Here is a 14,377-nt window from a genome sequence, read left to right on the forward strand (position 1 = left end):
CAGGACCCGCGGAAGAGAGCAGCTGCCGTCGTTTTCCCAAAAAGTATTTGGTATCCATGGGGATCCAGTAACTCCTCTGCTATAGTACATATTTGACAAGCTACAGTCGGCTCGAGCTTGCACTCCAGCTTCACGTACAGTGTGGTTCAGACGCGCGGAGCTTCTCAGCGTTTTACTCAAAGTTTGGTTTTTGTCAGTTGGTGAGGCCACCCCAACAACACAGCAGTCATGGACGCCATCAAGAAGAAGATGCAGATGCTTAAGCTAGACAAGGAGAATGCCTTGGACAGAGCTGAGGGAGCTGAGGGAGACAAAAAGGCAGCGGAGGACAAGAGCAAACAGGTTGGCATCCATAGAGAAATCGGGTTCTGTCTTATTGCGCACGGGTGCCTTTGACACCGTGCGTCAAATGTTTGGGCACGGAGTGCTTTGGAGCGTTCTCTCTCTCGATATGGATTAAATTAAGTCTCAGAGGATCAGTATTGATTGTTGTATTTAATCATATTTGGAATATATTTGTTTTGGGGGCGTGACAATATTTTATTATTAGACTCCAGGAAGTTTTAGAAAATATTTATTGTTGGATCGATTCATTTATACTGCATTATGCAGGATTAAGCCTACTATAAAGTAATATTCTTTGATCAAAATAGCGTAGTCTATTGATTAAAGTATGCCGCTCTAGTTTTGTGAGTGGATTGAATAAATGAAATGTACATACAAAGACAAAGACGACATCATGACGCATTTGTAAGTGTTTGACTTTTTTCCATGACTCTTGGCTTTTGTTTTCTTCCCTTTTTTGTCTGTTTCTGGCTTTGTCCACGCTGCTTATGACACACCCCAATTGACTGATGATATTCTCCACCAACTGTCAGCTTGAGGATGACCTGGTAGCGCTGCAGAAGAAGCTGAAGGGAACAGAGGATGAGTTGGACAAGTACTCTGAGTCTCTTAAGGATGCCCAGGAGAAACTTGAACTCGCTGAGAAGAAAGCCACAGACGTAAATTTGAAGAGGCGCGGTGGCATAAACCTGTCCGAAGTGTTAGAGTGGATTCAGGGGGACCACGAACAGTCTGCTAACATTGAACATTTTTCATTCTAGACCTAGTCATCATACATGTACATATAAGTTAAGACAATTTTATTGTTTCAGTTTGGAATAGCCTACATAATTGTTTATGGTTAATACCTGCGTCTTCATTAGGCTCGACCATTGGCCTGCATTGCGCAATATTCCACATGTGTTCATTGAAACCGAATAAGACTGAGTAGACCAACTGTAGGCCTAACAAATGTGCCTTGTGTGCCACCCTCCTCGAAGATGCAAGCAGAAGGTTAAATTTAGCTGGCCAGGTTTAAGCAGTGTAAGGCCAGGTTTAAGCAGTGTAAGGCCAGGTTTAAGCAGTGTAAGGCCAGGTTTAAGCAGTGTAAGGCCAGGTTTAAGCAGTGTACCCTGTGCACCCCGCAACCTGTTGGGTTAAAATGGGGGCCCGTTTAGAATTTCAGTTAAAAGTTTGGTGGAAGTTTTTGAATATTTGAAATACCTTTAATTTAGATTTGTAGGTGTCATACATTATATTCCACTCGTCAAATTAAAACGTTTAATTCTGAGAATGTTGTAGGGGACGTCAATAATTAAACGTTTGTTCTTATAGGAAACATGCATCTTATTGTGTCAGTTTAGAAAGAACACCAAATTATGATAGTAATTATAGTAAAAAAAACATTAAATAAAAATGGTACCAAAAATATTTATACTTTAAGTAGCCTATAGATTTATTATGAATTGGAATAATCATGTTACTTTTGTCCTTATGTAATCGATTTTTATTTTTAAATACAATTAATATCTTTAAATACATTTGAAACGTTTTATTATAGGTTAAATCCCCCCATAATAAATGAATATCCCAGATATGATGCGCAATCACGGCACCACTAGCATGAGCCTGTAGGAGGGAAGGGGGTTGGGGAGGCTCTGAGCAGAGTGCCCATTATAGGCTAATGGCCAATAAGTCATTATGACATAATCATATTATCTCACTATAATACAATAAATAAAAACCTCTTTAACAAAATCTTTCTGGATATTTTGAGGCAATTTTGCGCAATGTATGACATGTGTTACTTCCGGTGTCATTTAGCGCAAGTCCCAGCCTCCCCAGTAGCTGTTGGAAAAAACCACAGAGACGTGAGCAGATTTTCTCATCCCGGCATCGTTGCGCGTTTCTGTCCCGAGAACCGTTAGAAAAAGGCGTAGGCAATAGAAAATAGGCAGTTAACAAGCGAAATGACAGGGCTAACGTCGTTGGAAGCTGTAAAAAGGAAAATTAAAGCATTACAAGAGCAGGCTGATGGTGCAGAAGAGTCGGCAGAGAGGCGGCAGAAGGAACTGGGTCTGGAGAGGGATGCGAGAGAATCCGTAAGCCCTGGCTAATAATTTAAGACAATTAGTCTGCAGCCTGCCTGACGACAGTATTAGTATAAATCTGATCAACACGCTTGGTAGAACGATAGACAGAATATAGATGATTTTACGGTACAAAAAAAAACTATATTTTGTCTGTCTTGTGATGTACTAAAAGGATGGAGAAATGGGACAGTGAGAATCGATTTAATGGTAAAACGTGCCAGGCAGGAAGACTCCAAAATAAACACATTAGCCTAGACTGCTGCAGTTTCAGCATGCTCCAGTCGATCATATACTATCATCCTACACCTCCTGTAGCTACATACATTTACATAATTGTCAGCTTATTATGTTTATATTGGTCACTGCCTTTCCAAACATACCAATTAGGCCTATTTATATGTATATTTTATACAATCTTGTCTAAAGAATGTTATATATAATGCTGGAGATTAGCATGAAATTACAGGGGCTCTCGAGTGGTGCAGCGGTCTAAGGCACTGCATCTCAGTGTTAGAGGGGTCACTACAGACCCTGGTTCCATTCCAGGCTGTATCACAACTGGCCGTGATTGGGAGTCCCATAGGGTGGCGCACAATTGGCCCAGCGCCGTCCGGGTTAGAGTTTGGCAGGTGTAGGTCATCATTGTAAATAAGAATTTGTTCTTAACTGACTTGCCTAGTTAAAGGTTAAATAAATAAAATATCAAATCAAATTTATTTGTCACATATACATGGTTAGCAGGTGTTAATGCAAGTGTAGCGAAATGCTTGTGCTTCTAGTTCCGACCATGCAGTAATATCTAACAAGTAATTGAACCTAACAATTTCACAACTACTACCTTATACACACAAGTGTAAAGGAATGAATAATAATATGTACATAAAAATATATAAATGAGTGATGGCCAAACGGCATAGGCAAGATGCAGTTGATGGTATAGAGTACAGTATATACATATGAGATGAGTAATGCAGGGTATGTAAACATTAAATAGTGTGGTCTGGGCCCTTATGCCTTTCTCACACATTTAAACCTTAATCCCCTATAGTGTTAAGAAGCCCCCCACAGAGGTGTCCAAATGTGACCCCCAACCTCCTCCATTACACTACACATCTCTCCAGATACTGTATTATGGAAGAAAGTGTGACTGTCTGAGTGTGCATCAGGTTGACATTGTGGTTTCTCCATGTTGTGCTCTCTTAGGCCGAGGCTGATGTAGCTTCCCTGAACAGACGTATCCAACTGGTTGAGGAGGAGTTGGATCGTGCTCAGGAGCGTCTGGCCACAGCTCTGACCAAGCTGGAGGAGGCTGAGAAAGCTGCTGATGAGAGTGAGAGGTGAGCAGCAGCACTCAGACTCCGACTCTGTATCATACACTACACTCTTAGACAAAAAAGGTGCTATCTAGAACCAAAAATGGTTCTTTCGGCTGTCACCATAGGAGAAGCGTGTGAAGAACCACTTTTGTTTATGGGTAGAACCCTTTTGGGTTTCATGTAGAACCTTTTCCACAGAGGCCTCGTCATGGAACCCAAAAGAGTTCTACATGGAGCCTAAAAGGGTTTTACCAGGAGTTAAAAAGGATTCTCCTATGGGGACAGCCGCAGAACCCTTTTGGAACCATTTCTTCTAGGAGTATAGACACAGCCATCATCAGACCCATCAGTCTGTCTCAAACACAGTCATCAACACCAAACCCATATAGATGACATCAATCCACATGACCACAGTAATAATATTATCATTTCACTCTTAAAAGTGTTCAGTAAAGGATGCGTTAGAAAGGTATTGTATAGTTTCAGCCAGTAGTTTTAGAAGAAGCCATGCCGAGCCAAAATGGGTCACCGAAAATTTTGCACAATTGTGTACAACGACATCCATTTCTTATGATATGTTACATCCTGCATTTTTTTTTTACAATATTCTGCAATTCTTATGATACAGTATGTTATGAATTCCAATAAGTACAATATGTGACAAATTTGTAAGTGCTTAAGATCATGTTCAATCTCTTTAACTAGCACACTTATTGAGAAGAGTTCATGTAAAATATACATAAGCACACTGTACCAGATTTATTGTGTTACAATAGCCAAGTGCCAAATGTAGTTATGGCCCCCACAGTGTGTGGACTGTTGGGCTGCAGATTAATGTCCTCCTATTCCTTTTTAGTTTATCAACATTTTATTTATTTAAAGAAAAAGACAACATGCAATGTCCTCCTATCCCTGACATATGTTCCCCCCGTTTATTCCGTCCTCCAGAGGCATGAAGGTGATTGAAAACAGAGCATCGAAGGATGAGGAGAAGATGGAGCTGCAGGAGATCCAGCTGAAGGAGGCCAAGCACATCGCTGAGGAGGCTGACAGGAAATACGAGGAGGTGAGTTTCCTAGCCTTCCTTAGGCTGATACTTTATTATATACAGTGCCTTCGGAAAGCATTCAGACCCATTGACTTTTTCCTCATTTTGTTACATTACAGCCTTATTCTAAAATGGATTAAATAAAAATAATTCCTCATCCATCTACACACAATACCTCACAATGACAAAACGAAAACAGGTTTTAATTTTTTTTCTCCAATTTATTAAAGAGAAAAAACAGAAATACCTTATGTACACAAGTATTCAGACCCTTTGCTATGAGACTCGAAATTGAACTCAGGTGCATCCTGTTTCCATTGATCATCCTTGATGTTTCTATAACTTGATTGGAGTCACCTGTGGTAAATTCAATTGATTGGACATGATTTGGAAAGGCACACACCTGTCTATATAAGGTCCCACAGTGCATGTCAGAGCAAAAACCAAGCCATGAGGTCGAAGGAATTGTCTGTAGAGCTCCGAGACAGGATTGTGTCGAGGCACAGATCTGGGGAAGGGTACCAAAAAAATGTCTGCATTATTGACGGTCCCCAAGAACACCGTGGTTTCCATCATTCTTAATGGAGGAAGTTTGGAACCACCAAGACTCTTCCTAGAGCTGGCCACCCGGCAAAACTCAGCAATCGTGGGAGAAGGGCCTTGGTCAGGGAGGTGACCAAGAACTCGATGGTCACTCCGACAGAGCTCCAGAGTTCCTCTGTGGAGATGGGAGAAACTTCCAGAAGGACAACCATCTCTGCGCACTCCACCAATCAGGACTTTATGGTAGAGTGGCCAGATGGAAGCCACTCCTCAGTAAAAGGCACATGACAGCCCACTTGGAGTTGCCAAAAGGCACCAAAAGAGTCAGACCATGAGAAACAAGATTCTCTGGTCTGATGAAACCAAGATTGAACTCTTTGGCCTGAATGCCAAGTGTCACATCTGGAGGAAACCTGGCACCATGGTGGTGGCAGCATCATGTTGTGGGGATGTTTTTCAGCGACAGGGACTGGGAGACTAGTCAGGATCGAGGGAAAGATGAACAGAGCAAAGTACAGAGAGATACTTGATGAAAACCTGCTCCAGAGTGCTCAGGAACAAAGACTGGGGTGAAGGTTCACCTTCCAACAGGACAACGACCCTAAGCACAGAGCCAAGACAATGCAGAAGTGGCTTCGAGACAAGTCTCAGAATGTCCTTGAAAAATTCAAGGGGTCTGAATACTTTCCGAAGGCACTGTACTTCTGAGGTCCTCGTGTATGTGTGTGTGCGTACGTGGGAAATAGACAGCATATAGACCTGTACACCAATGGTGCACCAATGTGGTATAGTGATGTGTTGTCCTATTATGGGTGAAAACAGGTCGCCCGTAAGCTGGTCATCATTGAGAGTGATCTGGAACGCACAGAGGAGCGCGCTGAGCTCTCTGAAGGGTAAAAACTTTGGAACCAACCACAAAATACAGCACAATTTACTGCTTTGGAGACAACCTGCTATTACTCTTATTGTGTGCTTGTTGCCCTGTTATAACTCTTGTTTCTTTTCCCCCGTCGGTCCTCCTATTGCATTCGTTCCTTCCCCTCTGCTCCTTCAACCTAAAACACCAGCAAATGCGCTGAGCTTGAGGAAGAGTTGAAGACAGTCACAAACAACCTGAAGTCTCTTGAGGCTCAGGCAGAGAAGGTAGGTGTCTGTTTAGACAAATGTATGTCTTCTCAGGTCATTGCAGTCAGGGGTTTTATCCCCATTGCCTGCTAGTATAGCCATGGAGATAAAGGGAGGTAACTCTATTGAGTAGGCCCACTCATTTCTGCCTGTTATCCATTCAACCAGTTCATGTCGGTAGTGCTGTGATGATGACTCTCTGACCTGCACTCCACTATGTCACTACAGTACTCACAGAAGGAGGACAAGTACGAGGAGGAGATCAAGGTTCTCACAGACAAGCTAAAGGAGGTGAGTTCCCTTTAGTGTTAGCAAATTAGCCCCTGTTTCCATTCACTTTACCATTAGCTAAAGTGGGACATTAGCGTTAGCATGTTAGCCACTAGATCTTCTGTAAAGTGGGACCATAGAAAGGGTGGAGAACACTAGACATTGTATTATATATCTATGTTTGAACATGTTTTGGTGTGATGAGGATGGGACATCTTGTCTGCCTCTTGTGCCACAGGCTGAGACCCGTGCTGAGTTCGCTGAGAGGTCCGTGGCCAAGCTTGAGAAGACCATTGATGATCTGGAGGGTATGGACCTTTATGCTTAAATGTAATATATTGTGAAGCATTTTCTCTGTGAAAATCTGAGGTAAGTTGTATAGTAAAACAGGCCATATACAGTGTCTTCAGAAAGTATTCACACCCCGTTGTATTGTGTTACAGCCTGAATTTAAAATTGATTACATTTTGTCACTGGCTAACAAACAATATCCCATAATATCAGAAGAATTATGTTTTTAGAAATGTTTACAAATTAATAAAAAATGAAACGTTGAAATGTCTTGAGTCAATAAGTACTCAACCCCTTTCTTATGACTAGCCTAAATAAGTCCAGGAGTAAAAAGTTGCTTAGCAAGTCACATAATAAATTGCATGGGCACACTGTGTGCAATAATAGTGTTTAAAATTATTTCTGAATGACTACCTCATTCATCTCTCTACTCCACGCATAAAATGATCTGTAAGTTCCCTCAGTCGAGCAGTGAATATCAAATACAGATTCAACCACAAAGACCAGGGAGGTTTTCCAATTTCTTGCAAAGAAGGGCACCTATTGGTAGATGGGTAAAAAAACAAAAAACACACGCATTGAATAACCCTTTGAGCATGGTGAACCTCTCTTTCGTGTCGTCTGAGATTCCCAAAGATTGGAAAGCAGCTGTGGTCATCCCCCTCTTCAAAGGGGGGGACACTCTTGACCCTAACTGCTACAGACCTATATCTATCCTACCCTGCCTTTCTAAGGTCTTCGAAAGCCAAGTTAACAAACAGATCACCGACCATTTCGAATCCCACCGTACCTTCTCCGCTATGCAATCTGGTTTCAGAGCTGGTCATGGGTGCACCTCAGCCACGCTCAGGGTCCTAAACAATATCATAACCGCCATTGATAAGAAACAGTACTGTGCAGCCGTATTCATCGACCTGGCCAAGGCTTTCGACTCTGTCAATCACCACATCCTCATCGGCAGACTCAACAGCCTTGGTTTCTCAAATGATTGCCTCGACTGGTTCACCAACTACTTCGCCGACAGAGTTCAGTGTGTCAAATCGGAGGGCCTGTTGTCCGGGCCTCTGGCAGTCTCTATGGGGGTGCCACAGGGTTCAATTCTTGGGCCGACTCTTCTCTGTATACATCAATGATGTTGCTCTTGCTGCTGGTGATTCTCTGATCCACCTCTACGCAGACGTCACCATTCTGTATACTTCTGGCCCTTCTTTGGACACTGTGTTAACAACCCTCCAGACGAGCTTCAATGCCATACAACTCTCCTTCCGTGGCCTCCAACTGCTCTTAAATACAAGTAAAACTAAGTGCATGCTCTTCAACCGATCGCTGCCCGCACCTGCTCGCCCGTCCAGCATCACTACTCTGGACGGTTCTGACTTAGAATATGTGGACAACTACAAATACCTAGGTGTCTGGTTAGACTGTAAACTCTCCTTCCAGACTCACATCAAACATCTCCAATCCAAAGTTAAATCTAGAATTGACTTCCTATTTCGCAACAAAGCATCCTTCACTCATGCTGCCAAACATACCCTCGTAAAACTGACCATCTTACCAATCCTTGACTTTGGCGATGTCATTTACAAAATAGCCTCCAACACCTTACTCAACAAATTGGATGCAGTCTATCACAGTGCCATCCGTTTTGTCACCAAAGCCCCATATACTACTCACCACTGCGACCTGTATGCTCTCGTTGGCTGGCCCTCGCTTCATACTCGTCGCCAAACCCACTGGCTCCAGGTCATCTACAAGACCCTGCTAGGTAAAGTCCCCCCTTATCTCAGCTCACTGGTCACCGTAGCAGCACCCACCTGTAGCACGCGCTCCAGCAGGTATATCTCTCTAGTCACCCCCAAAGCCAATTCCTCCTTTGGCCATCTCTCCTTCCAGTTCTCTGCTGCCAATGACTGGAATGAACTACAAAAATCTCTGAAACTGGAAACACATCTCCCTCACTAGCTTTAAGCACCAGCTGTCAGAGCAGCTCATAGGTCACTGCACCTGTACATAGCCCATCTATAAATAGCCCAAACAACTACCTCTTCCCCTACTCTATTTATTTTGCACCCCAGTATTTCTACTTTGCACACTCATCTACTGTCAAATCTACCATTCCAGTGTTTTAATTGCTATATTGTATTTACTTCGCCAACATGACCCATTTATTTCCTTTACCTCCCTTATCTCACCTCATTTGCTCACATTGTATAAAGACTTATTTTTCTACAATATTATTGACTGTATGTTTGTTTTACTCCATGTGTAACTCTGTGTTGTTATATGTGTCGAACTGCTTTACTTTATCTTGGCCAGGTCGCAGTTGTAAATGAGAACTTGTTCTCAACTTGCCTACCTGGTTAAATAAAGGTGAAATAAAATAAAAATGGCTATGATGGGAGAAAACTGAGGATGAATCAACAACGTTGTAGTTACTCCACAATACTAACCTAAAGGACAGAGTGAAAAGAAGGAAGCCTGTACAGAATTCAAATATTCAAAAAATGCATCCTGTTTTCAATAAGGCACTAAAGTAAAACTGCAAAAAATGTGGCAAAGAAATGAACTCTATATCATCAATACAAAGTTTTATGTTTGGGGCAAATCCAACACAACACATCACTGAGCAACACTCTTCATATTTTCAAGTGTGGTGGTGGCTGCATCATTTATGGGTATGCTTGTCATCAGCAAGGACTAGGGAGATTTTTAGGATAAAAATAAACAAAATGGAGCTAAGCAAAGGCAAAATCCTAGAGGAAAACCTGGGAGACAAATTCACCTTTCAGCAGGACAATAACCTGAAACACAAGGCCAAATATACACTGGAGTTGCTTACCAAGATGACATTGAATGTTCCTGAGTGGCCTACAGTTTTGGTTTGAAAATCTATGGCAAGACTTGAAAATGGCTGTCTAGCAATGATCAACAACCAACTTGACAGAGCTTGAAGAATTTTAAAAAGAGTTATGTGCAAATATTGTCAAGTCTAACCTTTCATCACCTCCTCTGTGGTGTCATCAGATACTGCATCTACATTCTGCACAGTCAGTTCTGTGCTAGGCAGACTAGGCCAGTGCCACAGCTAACATTATGCAGACCCACAGTCAGTGTTTGTTAGGCTAGTGCAGGCCAGGGAAATAAATGCCTCATGTTGGTGTGACTGTGGTACTGTAGCTGTGGAATTACAAAGCATTCACAATGGAGCTCTATATAATTTGGTTGGAGACCATGTTGTCATTTCCTTCTGGAAAAGAAAGCAGCTACACACTATACCACTCCGATGTAATATGTATTAATTAGATACAAACATTTCGACAGCAAGCTGCCTTCATCAGGGTTTCAGTTAGTCATTTCCTGATTGGTCTAAACAATCTAACAGGGCATTAGTGGCCTGTGCACATCCTATTGCTCCCTTATTCTTTTTCGCTTTGACATTCTATTTTATTTCCTTCAGTTCTCTGACAATCCTTTGTTTTTTCCTACATTTTCCCCTCCTTTCTTTGCTCTGTCTATCATCTCTGTTGCTGTCCCCGCCCTCCTTCATTATCACCCCATCGATGTCATCTCCTCCTCCTCCACTCCACCCATCATAGATGAGTTGTATGCACAGAAACTGAAGTACAAGGCCATCAGCGAGGAGCTGGACCACGCCCTCAACGACATGACCTCCATGTAATCTATCACTTGCTTGTGTCTGCTTGTGCGTTGTGCATAGGTCCCACCCACTCACAATTTTTTCTACTGTATACTCCCTCTAGTGGCATATACAACAAAAATGTTTCATCTGTTTGGATTTTTCCACTCACATTTTAATTTCAGTGCCTACTAATCTGACTCACTTTACGCTTCTGCCATGCAACAACAAATAGCTTTTGCCTTTTGTAGTTAACAAGTGGCTTTTTTGTTAGGCTGAGAACTATATAGAATCTAACATGCATTGTACAATTAAAGTTGTACAATCAGTTTTTACATGCTTTTAGAAACATCTAAAATGAACTTCCAGAATAGTGTACCTCTCAACCCTTTTTGAGTACCTGGCTCTGCTTTCTGTTCTGTGTTTCCATCCTGCATGTCATATCAGTCACATGCCTTTCTACGATTTGTCCCTCCAACACGTTCTGTTTTTCCTCTCATTCTTTTCCAGTTAAATTGTTTACATCATCTCACAACCATCACAGACGCCACCCGCTGGTTGAGAGGCCTCTCTCTACTACAACTATGTGGCAGTATTGCCCAACATCCTGTCCCCTATGTCTCCACATCTGTTCTTTACCACAGCACCACCGCACATTGGGCCTCTGCTGCTGCTGCCATCCTATAGACCACCTTTTGTACAGAACCCTGACTCATTTTGCTTTCTGTAAAATAAACTTTACATCCATCCATGTCAGCCATCCTTACCCTTCAAATCTGTAGTTCTTAATTTAATTTCCTGACTTTAAATCTTTCTCTGTTTAATTTATTACTGAGCAGCTTTGAATAAAACCGAAAGCTCCTCTTCACAAACGGATGTTTTTTTATTAGATTTTGGTTGGCATTATGGTAGTAGTATTAACAAAAGCACATCCACAGAGCACACCACAGAGCTTATTCTTTAAAACAAAGTATACAACTGTTTATTGATAGGGATAGGCAAGAAATTAAGAGGGGGAGAGAGAGAGAGAGAGAGATAAAAAAATATATATATTGTGTAGAGTTGCGGTGGGAAAGGGATTTGACCCCACTCAGGCAGTGGATTGTGTAAGTGCAGAGGGCTGCGGCCATGACCTCTCTACCAACCTCAGGCATGGTTTCAACTTCTTTAACCAGCCAAGTTAAACTACATGGATTGATCAGAAACTGAAAATGTACCTGTTTCAGCATCCTCAGCATTCCCGACGGTCACACTTTGCTTCATGTTCAAAGCCAAAAGATAATAGTGACTTGTGTAACATTGGGGATATTCTGTAAACATATAATTCAGTCATTTCACAGTCACACCATCTCCACATTGAGGTGAGGGAGCCATTTCTTTGTTTGCATATAGATGTGATCATTTAGGCAGAGTGTAGAAAACAATGGTATTTGTTGTGTGTGCTGTTGTAGTATGACACAAGACTCTATCTTTCTGTACTAACACACTTTGTTCTCTCTATTCTATTTTCTCTTAACCTGCTTTCTGACTGCAAAGACCCTCTGTACCGGCAGCTTGAGAAAAACCGGCTTCTATCCAATGAACTGAGAGTGGTGTTAAATCAGGATTAAACTATTACTGGATGTGTTGTGAAATTAGCACTGTGCTCAAATTAGAAGAAAAAAAATGAAAGGGACTTCATTTGTGGCGCAAAATTAAAATACCTTTTATTGTCTTGGCATGTCATTGGCCGTAGACATTTGTCTGATGCTGTGATGGAAATATAGGCTAATGTGTGTCTCTGACACAAACCTAAGAGTCAGGCAAAGACAAAAAAATATATATTGGATAATATTTATCGGGAAGAAATAATTGGACTGTAGTTAATGCGGAGCATCAGAGAAATTAAATGCTTGTTCACATTGCAGGTGAAGAGGGCAGGTTTCACAGACTCACAGATGGATTTAAGCACAGGCCGATTTTAGTTTAGTTAACCAACATCTGGAATTGTTATTTCAGGAGCAGCAATTCGATTTAGATAACATAAACTGGATCACTGTCTAGAAAGATTGTCCATTGTACAGGAGTAATTCTGGGCATCATCTGGGTCTGTGAATCTGACCCACAATGTATGATAAGGCTTGATATGAGTGTGCATTATAACAATAACTACTGACTGTGGCTGACTAAGGATATACACAGGGACCACCTTTTAATGTTTTAACTATAACAATCTTCATTCAATATTATTGGGTCTGTGAAACTCTTGGTTAAGTCATTTTCATTGTGGTCAAAAATTATTAATAGTCTGCAGGCTTCATTTTTATGTTGCACACATTGTGACGAATTGAACATGTTTAATGGTACTGTATATTGACAGACAAACTCTATCAGGCTAATGATGAGAACTTTGATGTGTCAAATGTTGGATCAGACACTCATGGATCTCAATAACATGCAACAACATGGTCCATTATCACACAAGACTGCACCGCTCACCTGCTGTGATCTGGTCCAGCATTACACCATGATCACACCAACACTCACCTACCGTTGCCATGGAGGGCTCCTCCGTGCCCTCTTTGTGGAGATCTCTGGGGCTTGACTGTTTTCTCAGCTCTCAGAGGGGCTGAGAAAACAAACACAATGGACTTTAACTGGATGTTAGCTAGATAGCAAAGCAGACATATGGCTGAGCAGTCACTTGACTCATATACCATTTGTTTTTGTATGTTAAATTGACAAAATGTGCACTTGATTTATTAAAGCTATTATAATGGACAGGATTACTCTTGACCAGTTAAGCCATAACCGAAGCCAAGGTTTAACATTTGTACTTTTTTATTCAGCTTTTGTAACTTGTTCTTTAATTATTTATTGCCCATGTTTCTTTATGTACATGTTTCATGTGTATGTGATGGTGCCTCAGTGATATACAGTACTTATATTTAAAAGAACATAAGCATGTGCAATATGTACACTGATACAATGTTTAGCGAGGCGGAAGGTACAGTATGTTTATTTAATCTCAAATAGATCGACCTAGATCATTTCATGTCCAGTGTCACTGCCACAGGAATGTTTTTTTGTTGTCAAATAGCATACATGTTTGATTTGATGGGGTCTCTTGTTCATTTTGTTATGTGAATGTAATATATAAATAAAAACCCACAATCACATTTATGAAGTGTCACTTTCAGAAAACATGCTGACATCTGTAATCTGTGCTATTATTTTACAGTGGTTACACTTGTAGATAAGGGGTACAGTTAGAATCGTAGTCAGGTCTCCAGTAAGTCAACTGTGATTTTGTTGAAATGTAAGCAGATGTAGTGTGTGAAGACTACACTCTAGTGTTGGTGTGAAGCTACTGCACAATGATCATTAACTCGCTCTCCAAGGCTACGTTCACACATGCATCCCATTTCTGAACTTTTTCCACTAATTGGTCTTTTGGCCAATTAGATCAACTTTTTTGCCCCAAAAATCTGAAATAGGCTGCGTGTGTAAACAGTCTAATACTACTTTCAACGCATATAATCATTATAATCAACCAAGGTAGTACCTCCTTGAATCGATCCATTTAATTTAAAAAAAGGATATTTCCAGGACCATGCATAGCCTACTATTTTTGTGTTATTTTGCAGTGATAAAGAAACTACAGAAACTTTCTTTGGAGTGATAAAATTTAGTTTTTTATGAAGATAATTCTTGTTCAAATGCCAATGGACTGAAAATGTAACCCATGAAT

The 14,377-nt window shown here is 41.2% G+C and overlaps 1 protein-coding gene across 3 annotated transcripts; it reads left to right on the plus strand.

The window, feature by feature from the left end:
- Positions 1 to 12: 12 nt before the first annotated feature.
- On the plus strand, positions 13 to 13,805 carry LOC106562411 (tropomyosin alpha-1 chain). Of its 3 annotated transcripts, XM_014127278.3 has the most exons (10): positions 13 to 342; positions 879 to 1,004; positions 3,621 to 3,754; positions 4,682 to 4,799; positions 6,147 to 6,217; positions 6,392 to 6,467; positions 6,678 to 6,740; positions 6,958 to 7,027; positions 10,607 to 10,685; positions 11,158 to 11,403. In XM_014127278.3, the coding sequence occupies exons 1-10, from the start codon at positions 229 to 231 to the stop codon at positions 11,159 to 11,161; spliced, it is 855 nt and encodes a 284-aa protein (XP_013982753.1). In that variant the 5' UTR covers positions 13 to 228; the 3' UTR covers positions 11,162 to 11,403. The 3 variants fall into 3 exon arrangements, with proteins under 3 accessions (XP_013982753.1, XP_045545279.1, XP_013982754.2); XM_045689323.2 differs by lacking the exons at positions 10,607 to 10,685; positions 11,158 to 11,403 and adding an exon at positions 12,184 to 13,805; XM_014127279.3 differs by lacking the exons at positions 13 to 342; positions 879 to 1,004; positions 11,158 to 11,403 and adding an exon at positions 1,988 to 2,426 and having other exon boundaries at positions 10,607 to 10,689.
- Positions 13,806 to 14,377: the final 572 nt, after the last annotated feature.

This window comes from Salmo salar, chromosome 11 (assembly GCF_965601325.2).
Source record: "Salmo salar chromosome 11, fSalSal1, whole genome shotgun sequence".
Taxonomy (NCBI): Eukaryota; Metazoa; Chordata; class Actinopteri; order Salmoniformes; family Salmonidae; genus Salmo; species Salmo salar.